Source organism: Bos indicus, chromosome 13 (assembly GCF_029378745.1).
Source record: "Bos indicus isolate NIAB-ARS_2022 breed Sahiwal x Tharparkar chromosome 13, NIAB-ARS_B.indTharparkar_mat_pri_1.0, whole genome shotgun sequence".
Classification (NCBI taxonomy): Eukaryota; Metazoa; Chordata; class Mammalia; order Artiodactyla; family Bovidae; genus Bos; species Bos indicus.
Genome location: NC_091772.1, coordinates 74,175,324 through 74,196,066, shown reverse-complemented (window position 1 = coordinate 74,196,066; position 20,743 = coordinate 74,175,324). Strand labels below are relative to the sequence as shown.

Sequence of the window (20,743 nt, the reverse complement as noted above, 5' to 3'; positions counted from 1 at the left end):
GAGTCAGCTCTTCTCATCAGGTGGCAAAGTATTGGAGTTTCAGCTTCAAATCAGTCCTTCCAGTGAACACCCAGGACTGATCTCCTTTAGGATGGACTGGTCGGATCTCCTTGCAGTCCAAGGGACTTTCAACAGTCTTCTCAAACACCACAGTGCAAAAGCATCAATTCTTCTGTGCTCAGCTTTCTTTATAATCCAACTCTCACATGCATACATGACTACTGGAAAAACCATAGCCTTGACTAGTCGGACCTTTGTTGGCAAAGTAATGTCTCTGCCTTTTAATATGCTGTCTAGGTTGGTCATAACTTTCCTTCCAAGGAGTAATTGTCTTTTAATTTCATGGCTGCAATCAGCATCTGCAGTGATTTTGGAGCCCAGAAAAATAAAGCCAGCCACTGTTTCTACTGTTTCCCCATCTATTTGCCATAAAGTGATGGGACCGGATGCCATGATCTTCGTTTTCTGAATGTTGAGCTTTAAGCCAACTTTTTCACTCTCCTATTTCAATTGCATCAAGAGGCTCTTTAGTTCTTCTTCACTTTCTGCCATAAGGGTGGTGTCATCTGCATATCTGAGGTTATTGATATTTCTCCCGGCAATTTTGATTCCAGCCTGTGCTTCCTCCAGCCCAGAATTTCTCATGATGTACTCTGCATAGAAGTCAAATAAGCAGGGTGACAATATGCAGCCTTGATGTACTCCTTTTCCTATTTGGAACCAGTCTGTTGTTCCATGTCCAGTTCTAACTGTTGCTTCCTGACCTGCAGACAGGTTTCTCAAGAGGCAGGTCAGGTGATCTGGTATTCCCATCTTTTTCAGAATTTTCCACAGTTTATTGTGATTCACACAGTCAAAGGCTTTGGCATAGTCAATAAAGCTGATATAGATGTTTTTCTGGAACTCTCTTGCTTTTTCAATGATCCAGCAGATGTTGGCAATTTGACCTCTGATTCCCCTGCCTTTTCTAAAACCAGCTTGAACATCTGGAAGTTCATGGTTCATGTTTTGCTGAAGCCTGGCTTGGAGAATTTTGAGCATTACTTTACTAGTGTGTGAGATGGGTGCAACTGTGCCATAGCAAGAACATTCTTTGGCATTGCCTTTCTTTGGGATTGGAATGAAAACTGACCTTTTCCAGTTCTGTGGACACTGCTGAGTTTTCCAAATTTGCTGGCATATTGAGTGCAGCACTTTCACAGCATCATCTTTTAGGATTTGAAGTAACTCAACTGGAATTCCATCACCTTCACTAGCCTTGTATGTAGTGATACTTCCTAAGGCCCACTTGACTTCACATTCCAGGATATCTGGCTCTAGGTGAGTGTGAGTGATCACACCATCGTGATTATCTGGGTCGTGAAGATCTTTTTTGTACAGTTCTTCTGTGTATTCTTGCCACGTCTTCTTAATATCTTCTGCTTCTGTTAGGTCCATACCATTTCTGTCCTTTATCGAGTCCATCTTTGCATGAAATGTTCCCTTGGTATCTCTAATTTTCTTGAAGAGATCTCTAGTCTTTCCCATTCTATTGTTTTCCTCTTCTTCTTTGCATTGATCACTGAGGAATGCTTTCTTATCTTTTCTTGGTATTATTTGGAATTCTGCATTCAAATAGTGCCCTGCTGCTGCTGCTGCTGCTGCTGCGTCGCTTCAGTCATGTCTGACTCTGTGTGACCCCATAGATGGCAGCCCACCAGGCTCCCCCATCCCTGGGATTTTCCAGGCAAGAACACTGGAATGGGTTGCCATTTACTTCTCCAATGCATGAAAATGAAAAGTGAAAGTGAAGTTGCTCAGTCGTGTCTGACTCCTAGCGGCCCCATGGACTACAGCCTACCAGGCTCCTCCATCCATGGGATTTGCCAGGCAAGAGTACTGGAGTGGGTTGCCATTGCCTTCTCCAAATAATGCCCTACAAAGTGTCAAATGGTCTTTTCACTTTCCCATCTTTGCACCTCTACCATGTTCTTGCAAACAAGCTGATGTATTCGATTGTTCACCCTTTAAACCCAGCTGTGATGACCATCTACCTTTTTGACTGAATTACTTTCATCCCTACAGACCTGACTTCCGTGGCCTGACTTCAGCCTGGAGCCTCCATACATAGGTCCCTGCAAGGCCAAAACAAGCAGACAGGTACACTGCCAAGCCCAAGTTCTCAGAGATCTTTTTATATGGTAGCTAAAATGTTGAGAAAAAAGACTTCAACTGGGTCCAGGCTGTGTTAAGACCCCTGCTGGTGTTATCCCATCCTGGGTAAGACAGCAAACAGGGCATGGGATAGGGGAAGGGCTGGAGAAAGAGGTGGAGCTCTGGAGGCCACGGTCTCCTCAAAATCACCTGCAGTGAGTATTTTCATTTCTCTTTCCCATGGGAAGTATCTGCAGTAACCTTTGAAATCATGGACTGAGCATGCATCCCCAGGGACCAGATTGGCAATACATAATCCCCCAAAGCACCATCCTGATAATTTGAGGTTACTCTCATGCTCCCATTTCTCAGATGGGAAGAGTAATCAGTTCCCCATAGAGGAGGTCTGTAGTGCTCCTGAAGACCCTACCTGGGCTTGGAAAATTCACTGCCTTCTTGATGGTCATTGTGACCCTGAGAGTACTGTGGTTGTTTCTAGGATGGTCTAGGTCCTGTCTAGGGATACCTTGTCCAGGTCTGGGGCTTTAGAGATTCAATCTGCAAGTCCCTCTCTTTTTGCAGAGGCCATGGGAACTGGGCTCCTCTGAGATGCTGAAGTCCAAGGAGCACCCAGTCAGGGCTGAGTTCTGTCTGCTTGTGATCATATTTAGCCTTTCCCTCTGACTTTCAAAACTACCCTCCTCAGTGAAATCTAACCCTTCCCTTCCCTGCATGGGTCTAATTGCTTTACTTCTGTCTTTTCCAGTTGGCTCTAAGCACCATGACAGCAAGTCTTCCCTTTATCCTTAGAACTTTGCATAACTCCTGGCACAAAGGATACAGTCCATAAATATTGGAGGAATGAAGAAAAGAATGGAGGAGAAAATCTCTTCATGACTGAAGTGACTGTAGAGCCTGGGATGTGAATTCAGGATTCAGATGTTGTAATCTTCTTCAGTGCAGTTCAGTTCAGTTCAGTCTCTTCGTCGTGTCCGACTGTTTGTGACCGCTTGGGCTGCAGCAAGCCAAGCCTCCCTGTCCATCACCAACTCCCGGAGTTTATCCAAACTCACGTCCATTGAGTCAGTGATGCCATTCAACTATCTCATCCTCTGTTGTCCCCTTCTCCTCCTGCCCTCAAAATTTCCCAGCATCACAGTCTTTTCAAGTGAGTCAGATCTTTGAATCAGCTGGCCAAAGTATTGGACTTTCAGCTTCAACATCAGTTATTCCAGTGAACTCCCAGGACTGATCTCCTTTAGGATGGACTGGTTGGATCTCCTTGCAGTCCAAGGGACTCTCAAGAGTCTTCTCCAACACCACAGTGCAAAAGCATCAATTCTTCAGCACTCAGCTTTCTTTACAGTCCAACTCTACCATCCATACATGACTCATCTTGATCCTCCACCCCACCCCCACTTTGAGAGTCTTTGGAACCTGGCCTGCCTGAATGCTGCTGGAAATGCTGGCACCCAACTCCTATTCCTGTAAATGTGATTGAAACCCATGAAGTCATATCCAAAGTCTCTGCTGCATCATTGGTGTTACTATCAAATAGATTAGCCTGGGAGGGATTTGTATGCTTGTGTATTAGTGATGTTGAAATATCTGGGACACTGATTAACAGTCTAGTGTCTTCTCCCTAATTTTCAGCTGTTTTTCCTCCATCAAGTCACTTTTCCATAGCTGAAGTTTAGTATCTGCATCTCTAAAAAAGGAATAGTACTTAAATGATAAGATTGTTAAGGAAGAGCAAGCTATCTTTTATCAACACCTACTCTGAATCCACTCTCAGGTCACAATTTCAAATCCCCTCCAAGACAAGTGAGTAATGTGAATGGAACTATTTGGGATGGTGGCAGAAGCATGAGGACAATAAGGAATGGTGGGGATGATGGGTACTGGAAAGAACACTTCCCCCCTGGGAAGACAGCTGCTTTCCTTAGTTCCTTTCCTTAGTTCAGGCTTCTCAAAGTGTGGTCCCTTGAGCAGACCATCAATGCCTTGGGAACCTTGTTGATTCAGATACTCAGGGCCCACCCTGTGCCTCTGAATCAGCATTCTGGTGGTAGAGATCTGAGCTCTGTCTTTGAGCATATGGCTATAGAATTCTGATGCTCACTCAAGTGTGAGACCCACAGCCTTGTTAAATTATGGGACTGTGATGCTGGTTTACTTTTTCAGCATTGATAGATAAAAATTTTTATATGAAAAAATTTTATGTGAAATCTCTGACCCAGGGATTGGGTCAGAGATTTCATAAGACATCTCTTATGTCTTCTGCATTGGCAGACTGGTATTTTACTACTAGTGCCAAAAATATTATGTGGTCCCAAAAGAGAGGTGTTGTGGTATCCTCATGTAGTGAGAAAATGGTCACCCATTCCTCAGATATGAACATACTTCTCAGAGGGTACCGCGTCTAAAATATCTAAACATGTTCTGTCTGCCTTGGGTGCATTCCATCCATTTCTGAATATGGCCTTAGATAGTAGGAAATCCAAGACTGTCATTTTTTAGAAGGAGATAGTGAGGAACAGAAGCAGAGATAATATCTGGGGTCCCAGAGGGTTAGATAGATCACTTATCTTCATCCAGAACACAATAATGGTTTTGTTCCTGTCCTGTAATTTCTCTAAAGAGAACTGCAGGAGCCAGGAAGATTTCTTTCTTTCTTTCTTTCGTTTATTTAACTTGATTGGAGGATAATTACATTACAATATTGTGCTGGTTTTTGACATACATCTGCATCAACTGGCCACAGGCATATATGTGTCCCCCCTCCTGAACACCCCTTCCACCTCTCTCCCCACTCTGTCCACCCGAGTTGTGTCAGAGCACTGTCTTTTGGTGCCCTGCTAAGGCATCACTTTGCACTGGTCATGTGTTTTACTTATGGCCATGTACATGTTTCAATGCTATTCTCTCAAATCATCCCTCCATTGACTTCTCTCACTGAGTACAAAGGTCTGTTCTTTATATCTGTGTCTCTTATGCTGCTCTGCATGTAGGACCATTGGTATTGTCTCTCTGAATTGCATATATATGTATTAATATACAGTATTTCTTTCTCTTTATGACTTACTTCACTCTGTATAATAGGCTCCAGGTTCATCCACCTCATTGGAACTGACTCAAATGCACTCCTTTTCATAGCTTAGTAATATTCCAATGTGTATACATACCACAGCTTCCTTAACCATTCATCTGCCAATGGACATCTAGGTTGCTTCAATGTCCTAGCTGTTGTAAATAGTTCTGCAATAAACACTGGGGTACATGTATGTCTTATAGTTTGTAGACCTTTTGATAATGGCCGTTCTGACTGGTGTGAAATGATATCTCATTGTGGTTTTGGTTTGCATTTCTCTAATAATAAGTGAGGTTGAGTATCTCTTCATGTGCTTATTAGCCATCTGTATGTCTTTGGAGAAATGTCTGTTTAGGTCTTTTGCCCACTTTTTGATTGGGTTCTTTGTTTTCTGGTGTTGATCTGCATGAGCTGCATGTATATTTTGGAGATGAATTCCTTGTCAGCTGTTTCAAAACATTTACTATTATTTTTTCCCATTCTGAGGGCCATCTTTTCACCTTGCTTATAGATTCCCTCATTGTGCAAAAACTTTTAAGCTTAATTAGGTCCCATTTGTTTATTTTCATTTTTATTTCCATTACTCAGAGAGGTGGGTCATAGAGGATATTGCTGTGATTTATGTTGGAGAGTGTCCTGCCTATGTTTTCCTCTAAGAGTCTTATAGTTTTCAGCCTTACATCTAGGTCTTTAATTCATTTTGAGTTTATTTTTGTGTATGGTGTTAGAAAGTGTACTAGTTTCATTCTTTTACATGCAGTCAACAAGTTTTCCCAGTACCACTATTGAAGACACTGTCTTTTCTCTACCATATATTTTTGCCTCCTTTCTCAAAGATAAGGTGTCTGTAGATGAGTGGATTTATATCTGTCTTTCTATTTTGTGCCACTTATTTGTATTTCTGTCTTTGTGCTAGTGCATTACTGTTTTGATGACTGTAGATTTGTTCAGTTCAGTTCAGTCACTCAGTAGTGTCCGACTCTTTGTGACCCCATGAACTGCAGCACGCCAGGCCTTCCTGTCCATCTGTCCAACTCCTGGAGTCCACCCAAATCCATGTCCATTTAGTCAGTGATGCCATCCAACCATCTCATCCTCTGTCGTCCCCTTCTCCTCCTGCCCTCAATCTTTCCCAGCATCAGGGTCTTTTCAAATGTAGCTTTGTAGTACAGTCTGAAGTCAGGAAGGTAGATTTTGGGTCCTTTATATTACCATCAGATCAGATCAGATCAGATCAGTCACTCAGTAGTGTCTGACTCTTTGCAACCCCATGAATCACAGCACGCCAGGCCTCCCTGTCCATCACCAACTCCCGGAGATCACTGAGTCTCACATCCATTGAGTCAGTGATGCCATCCAGCCATCTCATCCTCTGTCATCCCCTTCTCCTCCTGCCCCCAATCCCTCCCAGCATCAGAGTCTTTTCCAATGAGTCAATTCTTCGCATGAGGTGGCCAAAGTACTGGAGTTTCAGCTTTAGCATCATTCCTTCCAAAGAAATCCCAGGGCTGATCTCCTTCAGAATGGACTGGTTGGATCTCCTTGCAGTCCAAGGGACTCTCAAGAGTCTTCTCCAACACCACAGTTCAAAAGCATCAATTCTTCAGCACTCAGCCTTCTTCACAGTCCAACTTTCACATCCATATATGACCACAGGAAAAACCATAGCCTGTAAAATTATTTGTTCTAGTTCTGTGAAACATACAATCGGTAGTTTGATAGGGATTGTGTGGAATCTATAGACTGGCTTGGGTAGTACACTCATTTTCACTATATTGATTTTTCCAATTCAAGAAGATTGTATATATCTCCATCTGTTTGTGTCATCTAGGATTTCTTTCATCTGTGTTTTCTAGTTTTCTCTATACGTGTCTTTTGCTTCTTTGGGTAAATTTATTCCTAAGTATTTTATTCTTTTTGTTGCCATGGTGAATTGGATTGTTTCCTTAATTTCTCTTCCTGATTTTTCACTGTTAGTGTATAGGAATGCAAGGGATTTAGAGCCCATCTTTACACATGAACAAGGACAGGGGAGATGGAGGGAGAACTGGCACATCAGGTAGCCTCTGACTTGGACTAGAGTAGGACAAGGAGATGAGGACATGGGGAGAAAAAGACAGACAAATGAGAGAGGAGCGGGGAGAAAAGAGGAGTTTCTATTAGGGGAAGTCTCTGTTGCTCTCTGGCCTCAGGTGGATAGATTGAGGCAGAAATAGGGGCAGGGCCAGAAAGCCTCCCAAACTAGAATCTTCATCCTACCATCTGCAAGTTGTGTTTCCTTAGCAAGGGGCTTTACCTCTGAGACTCTGTTTTCTCCTTGAACCAAGGGGATGAGAATCTCAGATGCTGTAAGAGTGACATGAGGCTAACAGAAGTGGCACATGTGGAATGTCTCAGGAAAGAGTAGACTCTCCACTCTCAGTGCCTTGTGATATGAATTACAGGCTAGTGGATCACAATAAACTGTGGAAAATTCTGAAAGAGATGGGAATAGCAGACCAGCTGACCTGCCTCTTGAGAAACCTATATGCAGATCAGGAAGCAACCAGTCAGCTCAGGTCAGTTAGAACTGGACATGGAAAAATAGACTGGTTCCAAATAGGAAAAGGAGTATGTCAAGGCTGTATATTGTCACCCTGCTTATTTAACTTATATGCAGAGTACATCATGAGAAATGCTGGGCTGGAAGAAGCACAAGCTGGAATCAAGATTGCCAGGAGAAATATCAATAACTTCAGATATGCAGATGACATCACCCTTATGGCAGAAAGTGAGGAGGAACTCAAAAGCCTCTTGATGAAAGTGAAAGAGGAGAGTGAAAAAGTTGGCTTAAAACTCAACATTCAGAACACTATTATCATGACATCTGGTCCCATCACTTCATGGGAACTAGATGGGGAAACAATGGAAACAGTGTCCGTGTTAATTTTTGGGGGCTCCAAAATCACTGCAGATGGTGATTGCAGCCACGAAATTAAAAGACGCTTACTCCTTGGAAGGAAAGTTATGACCAACCTAGATAGCATATTCAAAAGCAGAGACATTACTTTGCCAAAAAAGGTCCATCTAGTTAAGGCTATGGTTTTTCCAGTGGTCATGTATGGATGTGAGATTTGGACTGTGACGAAAGCTGAGTGCCAGAGAATTGATGCTTTTGAACTGTGGTGTTGGAGAAGACTCTTGAGAGTCCCTTGGACTGCAAGGAGATCCAACCAGTCCATTCTGAAGGAGATCAGCCCTGGGATTTCTTTGGAAGGAATGATGCTAAAGCTGAAACTCCAATACTTTGGCCACCTCATGCGAAGAGTTGACTCATTGGAAAAGACTCTGATGCTGGGAGGGATTGGGGGCAGGAGGAGAAGGGGATGACAGAGGATGAGATGGCTGGATTGCATCACCAACTCGATGGACCTGAGTTTGAGTGAACTCTGGGAGTTGGTGATGGACAGGGAGGCCTGGCATGCTGCAATTCAGGGAGTCGCAAAGAGTCAGACATGACTGAGTGACTGAACTGAACTGAACTGATGTCCTTCTGTCCCGGGGCAGCTCAGTATTGAGAGCTCCTGCCCTTCTCAAGGGAAAGGGTGTCTGTGCCAGGAAGGTAGCCCCTCATGTCTTATGCAGCTCATCACCCTGCTTTGTGCCTACTTGACATTTGGCTAGACTTGCACCTGGGGCTTCTGGGCAAGGAACCCAGCTGCCCCCTCCTTGAGCTGGAGTGGAGCACACTTTGTGTCTCTGTGTTGCATGTGTGTGTGTGTGAATGGAAATACTTTTCTGAGTGTAGCTGAGTTGGAGGGAGGCTAGTGCTACATGATTTCACCTGGGAGTGAATATACACTAGTGAGTGAAGGGACTGTGGGTGTGTCACCCCTCACATCTCCCCTATAGATAACAGCTATCAATGCAGCAGAGTGCATGTGCACAAACTCTGAAGCCAGATCCCTGGGTTCAAAACCTCTCTAACCACTGGATGACTGTAACCAACTTACTTTATTTGTGTATATCAGGTTCTTCCTCTGTAACATGAGGAATTATCAATGCTATCTCATCCTTAATTTAGGGTTTTTGAGAATTAAGTCTGTAAATACATGTCAAGTGCTTGAATAAGGACTGATACATAGAATAATTCACATTTTATCTGTTGTGATTACTCATACTATTATTATTAATACTACAAAGGACTCTGACTTCTCAGGGAGAAGGAACATGTGTCTGCTGTGTCTGTTGCTTCCATAGCATTCCCTGATGTGGGCAGCTCTGACCTCACCTGACATCTGAAGACAGGAGGACTCTGGGAGATTTCCATCTGAAGACACAAAGAAGGCAAAAGGCAGAGCTTGTCATAAAAAGGAGGCCGTGTGACCCCAAAACCACTGGGGGAGAGAAGAGGAGGAAGTGGGTGGTTGTGGGCAATCTTCCAAGGTCCCCTGAAGTCCACTCAGGCAGACAACTCTCTTGTTTGTGAAACCAGGTGAAGGAGGGCAGGTGGTCAGACTGTGGAGACGTGTCCAGCTCCCTACTTCCCCTCTGCCCCTTCCCTTACTCCTTATTTGAAACAGAAAACAGGGTTGCTGCCCCAGGAGGACATCAGCTTCCTAACTAATTTCCTGTAGGGAACAACCAGGTAAAGAGCAGGTTTCCATGCAGTAGAGAAGCTATGGCGATGGTTGTGGGAATATGTGTGTGTCACACTGGACTTCTGCGCTAGGTGAGAGTGGAGAGGAGTCAGGGGTTGGTAATCGATGTCCAGAAGTGATGACAGCACAGAAGGCTGAAAAGGAGGACCTGAGCTCAAACACTGCTGTTCTCTTATTCATCCCGTGATTTGCTCTCAGCCACTCACTGATTGTCCTTCACATGCCATGTACTGCTTTAGGTGCTAGGATCCTCCCTGAGTGACCATATGAACTAAATTCCACATGTACAATGACAAAGCATGTTTCCATGAGACCCACAAGCAAAGTCAAGGTGAAGAAGCACTGATACAGGACATTTTACCCCAGCAGGCTACAGCAGGACAATGGGTAGTGGGAGTTGTACACACTGTACAATACTGACCCCAGGCCCTTCTCTTCCTCACTCCCCTCCTTGTCTCTCTTCCAGTCACTGAACTGGGGTGTGAGAAGCTCAGTTTGCTGCCATCTTTTCTCAGGAGGCCTCCTGCAAGGCCATGAAGATAAGCCAGCTCTGCTTTTTGGCAACCCATCTCACCCTCCTGGGCACCCCCGTGGCCAGTATACCAGGGTGTGAAACTAGCAACAAGGCCCAGTACATTCCGGGCTCATCTCTCCTCTCTGGAGGTGGGGGATGAGGGGAGTCCATGGAAGGGGTTGGGTTGCATGGGAGGGGTGAGTGAAGCCAACCATCTCTGGATATCTTCTGGGAAGTGGGCAGTTTAACACCGTGAACAATTTTTGACTCTCAAAAGATATTACTATGTGTTCAGCTTTTAATCAAAAGTATCCCAACTAACTCTAGCAGATGAGGGACCCCATCACGGAAACTCTTCCTTCCTGGACACAACCTTCTGTGTACACATCACTGTAGTGTAATCACTAAATCCACTTTTGTTCTCTGTCCTCTTTCATGCCCAGGCTTTGTGAGACTCTTGGAAATTATTGCCTGTCTGTAAGTCATGAGATAAGTCTAGGATAGAAACCTAGATAGCGTCTGGATGAGACTGGGCTCCAGAACATGCCATCAGGTGCTTAGAAGGTTAGAACTGTCAACTTTCAGTCCCTCTGGGGAGAGGACAGACCACTGATACAGAGTTCAGTCACCAATGGCCAATGATTTTATCAAATTGCCTACATTCAATCTTTAATTAAAACCCATAAATACTGGGTTCAGAGAGCCTCAGGGGAAGTGAGGCATCAAGAGATTCTGATGGGAGGAGAGTCCTGAGAGAGTTTGGAAGCTCAGCAGCCCTAACTATCCATTTGCCCTACAATTTCTCTGTCCCTGTGTGTTTTGTTTTAAAATAACTGGGGACAGTAAGTAAAGGGCTTTCCTGAGCTCTGTGAGTGGTTCCAATAAGTTTCTGAATATCAGAGTTTGCTCATGACACCTCTGAGTTTATAGCCAGTTGATCCCAGGTGTAAGGGACAGACAGACTTCTGTTGGACACTTGAAGTATGGGCTGACCTAAGGAACAAGACCCCAGTCTGTGGTCTGGGTCACCTCTATGGATTTAGCTGCTGCTGCTGCTAAGTCGCTTCAGTCATGTCCGACTCTGTGCGACCCCAGAGACGGCAACCCACCAGGTTCCCCTGTCCCTGGGATCCTCCATTTCCTTCTCCACTATGGATTTAGAGTCAGAGTCAATTGACTCCTGAGATTTCAATGGGTGTTGGGGAACTGGTTGCTGTTGGTAGGGACCTCACGTATTTCTAGTCAGGGGAAAAACCCAGACTCACTCTTGTCTACCATTTGTCTCTGGAGTGAGGGTCAGGGCCCTGGAACTATACTATGTGGGCCCAAGCACTCAGAACCCCATTCATGTTCTCTACATTTTCAGAATATCTGGCAGAATCAGGTACTTGATTAAATGGGGTGTGACAGCATGGCGTCTTGTCCTGATCCCATGATCCACATGCTGTGTGTCCTGGGGCAAGTCATCTGCACTTTCCTTACATGAGCCCAGAGAACAGGTTACATGAGCTTTTTGAAAGTTTATTAGTCATTAATATAACATTTTACACATTTGTCTTCAAAGGTGTCCATTTTCTACCAATTTGGTTTAGTCAAAAAGACTCCTTTGCCTACATTTCCTTGCTGCTGCTGCTAGGTCACTTCAGTCGTGTCCAACTCTGTGTGACCCCATAGATTACCACCCCTCTAAAAAATTTATCTGTCAAATATAATCATTTATCTGTTAGGAAATTAACCAGAATGTTGAGAGTCAGCTGATCTTCCCTCCAGAGGCAAATGTAGGAAGAACAGGAAATGCAGTACTTCTGGGAGTTTGTTCAAGACAGCAGGCTGTTCTATCCAGATGGTACAGTATTAGTCAAGTGAAGGTGATTCACTTTGCTCTCCTGCTCGAGTATTATTTCATTATCCAATCAGGATACAGGGTTTTAGGGGAGACTCAAAATTACATAGACAGGCCTCATTATCAAAGAGATTATTAGGAATTTTTTTTAATCTCCAGTCTCTTCAATAACTGTGCATTTAGCATGAGTATGAATGGGAGATTGATTTAATGAAAAATATTAATAAGTATGTATGTTTTTTTGGTCCCAGAAGGCATCTTTCTTGGTGTAGGGAAAATATTGTAAACAAACTATCATTAAAAAAAAAAATTCCATATAGTCAGAGTTATGGTTTTAAGCAGTAGTCATGTAGGCATATGAGAGTTGAACCATAAAGAAGGCAGAGCCCCCCAAAATAGATGTTTTCAAATTGCTGTGCTGGAGAAGACACTTGAGAGTTCTGTGGTTGACAAGGACATCAGATCAGTCAATCCTAAAGAAAATCAACAGTAAATATTCATTAGAAGGAACAAGGTTGAAGCTGAAGCTCCAATACTTTGGTCACCTGATGAGAAGAGCTGACTCATTGGAAAAGACTCTAATGCTAGAAAAGATTGAGAGCAGGAGGAGATGGGGACGACAGAGGATGAGGTGGGTGGATGGCATCATTGACTCAATGAACACGAGTTTGAGCAGATTCTGAGAGATAGTGAAGGACAGGGAAGCCTGGCATCTGCAGTCCGTGGGGTCCCAAAGAGTTGGACACGACTTAGTGACTGAACTTTCCCTGTTGGCATCCCTAGTATCTCAGTGGTAAGAGTTCTTCTGCCAGTCAAGAGGACAGGGTAGATACTTAGTTTGGGAAGATCCCCTGGAGAAGGAAATCTTAATCCACTCCAGTATTTTTGCCTGGGAAATCCCATGGGCAGAGGAGCCTGGAGGGCTACAGTCCATGGGATCACAAGAGTCAGACAAGACTTAGGTACTGAACAACAACAATGGGATAATGACTTGGTATTAATGAAAAGAGATTGTGTTAAGTAACTCACTACGCTACTGTGTAGACTTGAGGAAGAAATTTCAACTCTCAGAAACCCAGATTCATTCTTTATAAAAGAGGATGACGGTGTTTGCATTAAGAAATCCCCAGCTTTGTTTCCTTTTGAGAACTCCAACATGCTTTGAACAACATGGAACAAGGCAAATTGTCGAGAAGCACATAGAGTTTTAGTTTCCTTGGCAACTGACTGTCCTTTAAATGTTCTTTAAATGTGCTGCTGCTAAGTCGCTTCAGTCGTGTCCGACTCTGCAGGACCCCATAGACGGCAGCCCACCAGACTCCCCCGTCCCTGGGATTCTCCAGGCAAGAACACTGGAGTGGGTTGCCATTTCCTTCTCCAATGCATGCAAGTGAAAAGTGAAAGTGAAGTCGCTCAGTCGTGTCTGACTCTTAGCGACCCCATAGACTGCAGCCCACCAGGTTCCTCCATCCATGGGATTTTCCAGGCAAGAGTACTGGAGTGGGGTGCCATTGCCTTCTCCATTAAATGTGCAGTAAATACAAGGAATAAATAGGACTGGATATTGTAGTTTCACCTTCTTTAAAAGAAGTTCAACATCAGGAAGTTCCTGGAGTGCCAGAGAGAAGTCGCAGTCTCTTCTTGAAATATGTCTCCTTCTTTCTCAGGAGTAAGTGAAAGCCCTCTTACTTCAGTGAGTGACCTCACCCAGGTCCAGGCCTTTCTCCACCACACCATGCCATTATTTGATTCTCTGGTCAAAAGAGTTAAGTGTTAACTATCATCATTACCCATTATTGTTATCATTTCAAAGGATTTTGGCTTTGCCACGAAAAGAATATATGTCTATGGAGGCCATAGACACTGCTTTCAAAACGGCCCCAGGATGTCAGCAGCATGATCTCATGTAACAAATGAAGATGAGGGTAATTTCAGGCCACAGATCACACAGTTAGGAAAAGGCAGAACTGGGACACAGACTGAGGTCCTGTGATCCCAAAACCACAGGTGGCGAGACCAGAGCTGCAGGGAGAGAGTAGGGGGTGCAAGTGGCTGCAGCAAAGCCTCTGGATTTCTTCTGTAAACTGGGCGGTTTTCCCTCCAGGGACGTTTCTTGACTCTCAGAAGGTCACGTTACATGTTTAGTTATGAAAAATCAGTGCCTGACCTGACTCTACCAGATTAGGGACCTCAAAACTGATACACTATTCCTGGTCACTGCCTTGCCCCTGATCCTACTGTAGTGTCATAAGAGGATCCATGTTTGATCCCTGTCTCTGTTCATGCTCCAGGCAACCTGAAAGTCTTGGAACTTTATGTATTTTTATAAATCATGAGATGAGTGAAGGATGGGACCTGAGATAGAGTCTAGACGGGACTGGACTCCAGAATTTTCCATCAGCTGATTATAGGGTTAAAACTATCACCCCTCAGTCCCTCTGAGGACTGTACAGAGTACTGATACTGAGTTTTATCACAAGTGGCCAATGATTCTATCAACTTTCCTGCCTCCACCCTCAATTAAAACCCATGAATGCTGGGTTGAGAGAGCCTCAGGGAGGTGATAACATCAAGGGATTGAGAAGGGTGAGAGTCCTGAGAGTCCTTGGAGGCTTGGCAACCCCAACTCCCCATTTACCCCATGCTTCTGGCAATCCACTACAGCACTCTTTCCTGGGAAATCCCATGTATGGAGGAGCCTGATAGGCTACAGGTCATGGGTTCGCAAAGAGTCAGACATGACTGAGAGACTTCTCCTCCATTAGGCTGTTCCTGAGTTTTAATGTTTTATAATACCTGGGGACAGTAAGTAAATGGCTTTCCTGAGTTCTCTGAATATTTCTAATAAGTTATTGAACATGGGAGGTGGGTTATGGAACCTGCCAATTTATAGCCAGTCGGTCACACAGTAAGTGACAGTGGAAATTGTGATCAACACTTGAGAGTGCAGCCATCCTCAGGGATGGAGCCCTCATCCTGTGATGTCTGGGCCACCTCTGTGGATTTAGTGTCAGAAGTAAATGGACTCTTGGATGCCCAAGAGTGAGTGTGAGGAACTGCTTTCTACTGGCAGAGATCCACGTTTGGTGTCAGGGACAAAACCCAAACTCACTCTTTTCTACCATTTGTGTCTGGGGTGAGGCTTAGGGACAGGACGATATTATGTTGAACAGAGCACTCAGAACTGCTTTCCAGTTCTCTGCAGTTTCAGAATTCCTGGAGAAAAAGTTGCTTGATTAAATGGGTTGTGACTTGTCCTGATCCTAACACTCAAAGGTTTTGTGTCCTGGGGCAAGTCATTTGCAGTGTCTTCACATGAACAATTGGCCAGGTTACATGAGTTTTTTGAAAGGATTATCAGTCATGACTGGAGAGGAAATGGCAACCCTCTCCAGTATTCTTACCTGGAGAATACCATGAACCTGGTGGGCTGCAGGACATGGGGTGGCAAGGAGTTGGACATGACGGAGAGACTAACAACATAGTTGATTAACAATGTTGTGACAGTTTTGGGTGGTCAGCAAAGTAACTCAGCCACATATGTAAATGTATTCATTCTCCCCCAAACTCTGCTCCCATCCAGGCTGCCACATAACACTGAGCAGTGTTCCATGTGCTCTACTCGTGGTTATTCAATGTCACACTTTCTTTCCCAGTGGTGAAATGTTTCCACCACACGTATGTCCAGAAAATAGCATTATAAACTCACAGGCCTTTGTCCAGCTCTGATTATTCTCAACATATGGAGAATGTTCATAATAAGTATCCTCCCGTTTTGTTCTTTTGGAGTTAATCAGTGGCATAATGTCAATAAATCTGTAGATACTCAGTAACAATATGTAATTACTTACAGTATTATCCTGTCAGTGTGACATCTAAAGACATTGGTAATAATGCCCTGGACAGAAGGATATCAAAGGGCCTTTTCACATTCACGCCCCTGCACCCCTACCATCTATCTCTATTGCAAACAGACTGGTGGTTTCAGGTGTTCACCTGGTAGACCAAACGGTGAGGATCACCTTCCTATTTGACCAAGATCCTCCCATCTCTGCAGCCCTGTGTCCTGACTTCTGCCTGCTATCTCCATACACAGGTCCCTGCAAGGCCAAAATAATCAGATCCTTCTGCAAGGCTAGGTCTGGGTTCTTGAAGACATTTGTATTTGGCAGCTGCAAAGCAAAGAATAACAGTGTCAAGATCAAGGAGGTCTGTCCCAGACACATGGTGATCTCGTACACGACTTAGTGGCTAAAAATAAACTAACACCTTTTCCTGAACACTTACTGTGAGCCCGTCCCATATGTCACAATGTTAAATGCCCCTGGACCAGGTGAGTAATATGGCTGGACATATTTAGAGTGGGGGTGGAGACTGGAGGGACAATAGGGAAGATTGGGAGATTATGGAAACTGGAGAGAACACTCCCCTCCTGAGAAGAGAGCAGCTCTCCTTAGCTTAGTTCACGGCTTTCAGAACATGTTCCCTTGAGCAGCACCCTCGGTCCTGGAAACCTGTTAGACGCAGATACTCAGGTCCCAACCATGTCCCAACAGAGGGATCAGATCTGTGTTTCAACAAATGTCTAATAGATTCTGAAGCTTGCTCAGAGTTGAGACCCACTGCTCCCTGGTGGCTCATATGGTAGACAAGCTGCCTGCAATGCAGACGACCCGAGTTTGATCCCAGCATTGGGAAGATCACCTGGAGAAGGGAATGTGTGTCCACTCCAGTATTCTTCCCTGGAGAATCCCATGGACAGAAGAGGGTTCCTGTTAAATGGCAGGACTCTGTTGTCAGATCACTTACTTTTTCCAACAATGTGAGATGTTCATTTTTTATAAAATCTCCCACTGCTAAATCCTGGAAATGTTTCAAAATTGTAAATGGTACTGTGTGGGTTAATAATACCTAGATGCTAGCCACATTTGCAATCTCTGCTTTGTGTTTTCCCTTTTAAGCCTGAAATTAATTCTAATAAAAATAGTATCCACAACACCATTTTAAGAAAGTAAACTACTTATTTCCAAAAAGCCAGGGGCTGTTTTATCCATTAGCCTGAAATTGACCACATGCTTTGAATATAAATGATGCTCACTGGACAAAGCCTCAGAAAAATCTAAACATCTTCTGCATGCTCAAGATACATTCCATTCTTTTAGGATTTGGCATTAGATAGCATGGAATTCAAATTTCTCATTTTTTAGAGGTAATTACTGAACATGATATGACTGAGCAGAGATATGACCTGATACCAGAGTTTGGGGTTCTCTGGTTTATTCAGATATATACCCTGTGGTTTTCCTGCCTTGTGATTTCTCTAAAGATGCCCAGGAAAGGGGAAGCTTCCTAATCAGAGATCTCAGTTATACATGACACAGGGAGGGGGTATGTGGAGAGAAGATCAGCCCATCAGGAAGCTTATGTTCCAGAAGACTGGAGGGATGTGCTCTCACCTGGACCAAAGTGAGGACAGGACAGGACAGGAGGACACCTGTTGAGAAAGATAGACAGATGAGAGAGGAGGGGGTAGATAAGAGGAGTTTGTACTCTTAGAGGGAGTCTCTGCTGCTCCCTGGTCTCAGGTGGACATATTGAGGCAGGAAGAGGGGAAGGGCCAGAGTGCCTCTTGTACTAAAATCTATTAATCATTTTATGATCTGCAGGTTGGGTGTCCTGAGCAAGTGGCTTCCCATCTGGAGCCACGGCTTTCTCCTTGACACAATCTGGGTGAGGATCCAGAGTTTTTGGTTCATCTGAGGCTAAATGAAATCATTCATGTGAAATATCTCAGGATAGAGCAGATCCTCCCCTCACACTGGCTATTTTGTGTGTAACTGGCTACTGATGTCCTTCTGTCCTGGGGTAACTCGATATTAAGACGTACTGCCCTTCTAAAGTGTGCTATGTGGTTTTAACTGCAAGGAAACACACAAGGATATGCGAAGGGATTGTGGGTGTGTCAATCCTGATGTGTGCACCCTGGTTTACAGCTTCCAGGGCAGCAGAGTGCATGTGTACAGACTCTGAAGTCAGATCCCTGGGTCCCAATCCCCTCTCTACAACCTATGATCTAAGTAAATTACTTTATTTCTAGTTATCTCAGGTACCTCCTCAGTCACATGAGTAAATATCAACAGTTTCTCCCCTTTTTAAAAAAAATTTTGAGGACTTGATGAGTTTTATGTGTTAGGTGCTTAGGAAAATGCCTGCCACAATGAGGAATTTAAGTTTTCCCTGATGTAATGACTCAGTACTGCTATTATAATTACTACAAAGGACTTGGACTTCTCCAGAAAGGAATACATGCCAATTGCCTCCATTTCTTCCACAGCAGCCACATGATGTGGGAAGCATGGATCTCACATGACACCTGAACATATGAGGCTCTGGGAGATTCAAATCCTCAGGCACAAAGTTAGGATTACACAGAGCTGGTACCCTAGTTGAGGTCCTATGTCCCCATCACCAATGACAGCAGGAGGATGAAGGTGGCTATAGGCAGTCTTCCAAGGTCGCCTGAAGTCCACTCATGCAGGCAGCACTTCTGTTTGCAACACCAGGTCAGGGACAGCAAGTGATCATGCATTCACTTCCCTGCTTCCCTTCGGCCCCCTGCCTTTACTCATTTTTCAATGCATAAAGAGGGTTATACTCCAGGAGGCCTAACCTTCTCCAGCTCAGTTTCTGCCTGGGCCAATGCCTGAAAAAGAGCAAGCATCCATCCAGTGGAGAAGCTGTGGCAATGGTTGCAGGAAGCTGTCCTGTGTCACCCCTGTCATCTGAGGCAGGTGAGGGGGGTCAGGGCATTGAGGCCCAGACGTGATGAAAGTAGCACGAGGCTGAAAAGGAGGACCTGGGCTAACACACTGCTATTCACCGATATGTCCTTTGATCCGTCTCATCCCCTCACTGTCCATCCATCATGTGCCACGCACTTGTCTAGTTTCTCAGATGTCTCTGAATGTCCATACGGGACAAACTCCATCTGTCTGATCACACTCTGTGCTTACATTAGACCCACAGGCATAATCAAGCCTGATAACTACTGTTCTCAGAGTAGTTCTCAGATTTGGCCCCTCCAGACAGAAGGCATGGTTAGGAGGGAGATTTTGCAATAAACAAGACTGACACAGCTCCTCCCCTGCCTCGCTGCCTTCCTCATCCTCTGATCCCACCCCTCAGCCAGGATATTAAAAGCTCAGTCTGTCCATCCCAAGCATCCTCAGGAGCCCTCCTGCAAGGCCACCACCAAGATGAGCCGGCTCTGCCTCTCCGCAGCCCTTCTCTTCCTCCTGGTTATCCTGGTGGACAGCACCCCGGTGTATGAACACCATACCCAGGACCAAGGTAGGACCAGGCTCACCTTCCTGTACAGACTGGAGGGAAATGATAGAAGTCCATGGAAGGGCTGGGGGCCAGTTGTGACCACACTGCTACCAGTCTTCTCTGAATTTCTCCTGTCACGTTGGGCAGGATATTTGTTCGTTCAGTTCTGGCAGCATTGGTCTTGCTGACTATGCCAGGATATTCCCTAGTTACTAGCGCTAGTCTCTGGTTGTGATGTGTGGTCTTCTCGTTGGGGTGGCTTCTCTCGTTGCAGAGCAGGGACTCTAGGCATTTAGGCTCAGTAGTTGCAGATCACCTGCTTAGTTACCCCAAGGCATGTGGATCCTCCCAACCAGGGATAGAGCCCATGTCCCTGCATTAACATGTGGATTCTTATCTTACAGACCACCAGGGAAGTCTTACATTGGAAACTTTTAACTCAGCTGACATCATGATGCTCATGAGGATATCTTTAAAATTTCATATTAAATATATATCTATCCCAGCTAACTCTGCCAGATCAGGGCCCATTTCTGAGACTCTATTCCTGGTCCCTGCCTTGTCCATGAACCTTGCTGTAGTGTAGTAACACAAAGCTGCATATTTGATCCTTGTTGGTTAATAGCCCAAGCCTCCTAAAACGTGGAATTCACTGACTTTATAGGTTATAAGATGACTCATAAAAGGAGACTCAAGGTACCTTCAAGAGGGGCTGGCGTCCAAGGAACTTCAAACATCCATTTCACCGTTCCAGGTTTCACCATGTCTCATTCCAGCACCTCTGTGGAGAGGGAAGGGACCTGAGAATGAGATCAATCACCAGTGGCTGATGATCCAACCAATACGCTTGTTTAGTGAACCCTTGGAAGAAATACATAAAAACGGCTCAGAGAGCTTGTGCGTTTTTGAATACAGGAAGCTGATTTGAGGGTGCTGTGCTCACTAGGACACAGGGGTTGGGCACAGCTCCCTCCCCCTTTGCATACACATCTCTTCCATTTTACTGCCTTGAATTACATTTTGCATAGTTATCTGAGATGTGTAAGCAAGTGTTTTTCCTAAGTTCAGCCACCAATTCTATTGAGCTGTTGATTTTGAAGGTGGGGTCATGGACATCCCAATTTTCACCATTTGATCACAAGCATGAGCAACTCGGGACCTCACAGATGGCAGCTGAGCTGAGGACGGTCTTG

At 44.7% G+C, this 20,743-nt stretch overlaps 1 protein-coding gene across 1 annotated transcript in view; it reads left to right on the top strand.

The window, feature by feature from the left end:
- Positions 1-20,743, top strand: part of LOC109567800 (trophoblast Kunitz domain protein 1-like) — a 69,530-nt gene that overhangs the window by 20,634 nt on the left and 28,153 nt on the right. The window contains exon 2 of the mRNA XM_070800676.1: positions 19,407-19,571. Coding sequence (XP_070656777.1) covers positions 19,407-19,571 — 165 coding nt within the window. The remainder of the gene's footprint in view (positions 1-19,406; positions 19,572-20,743) is intronic.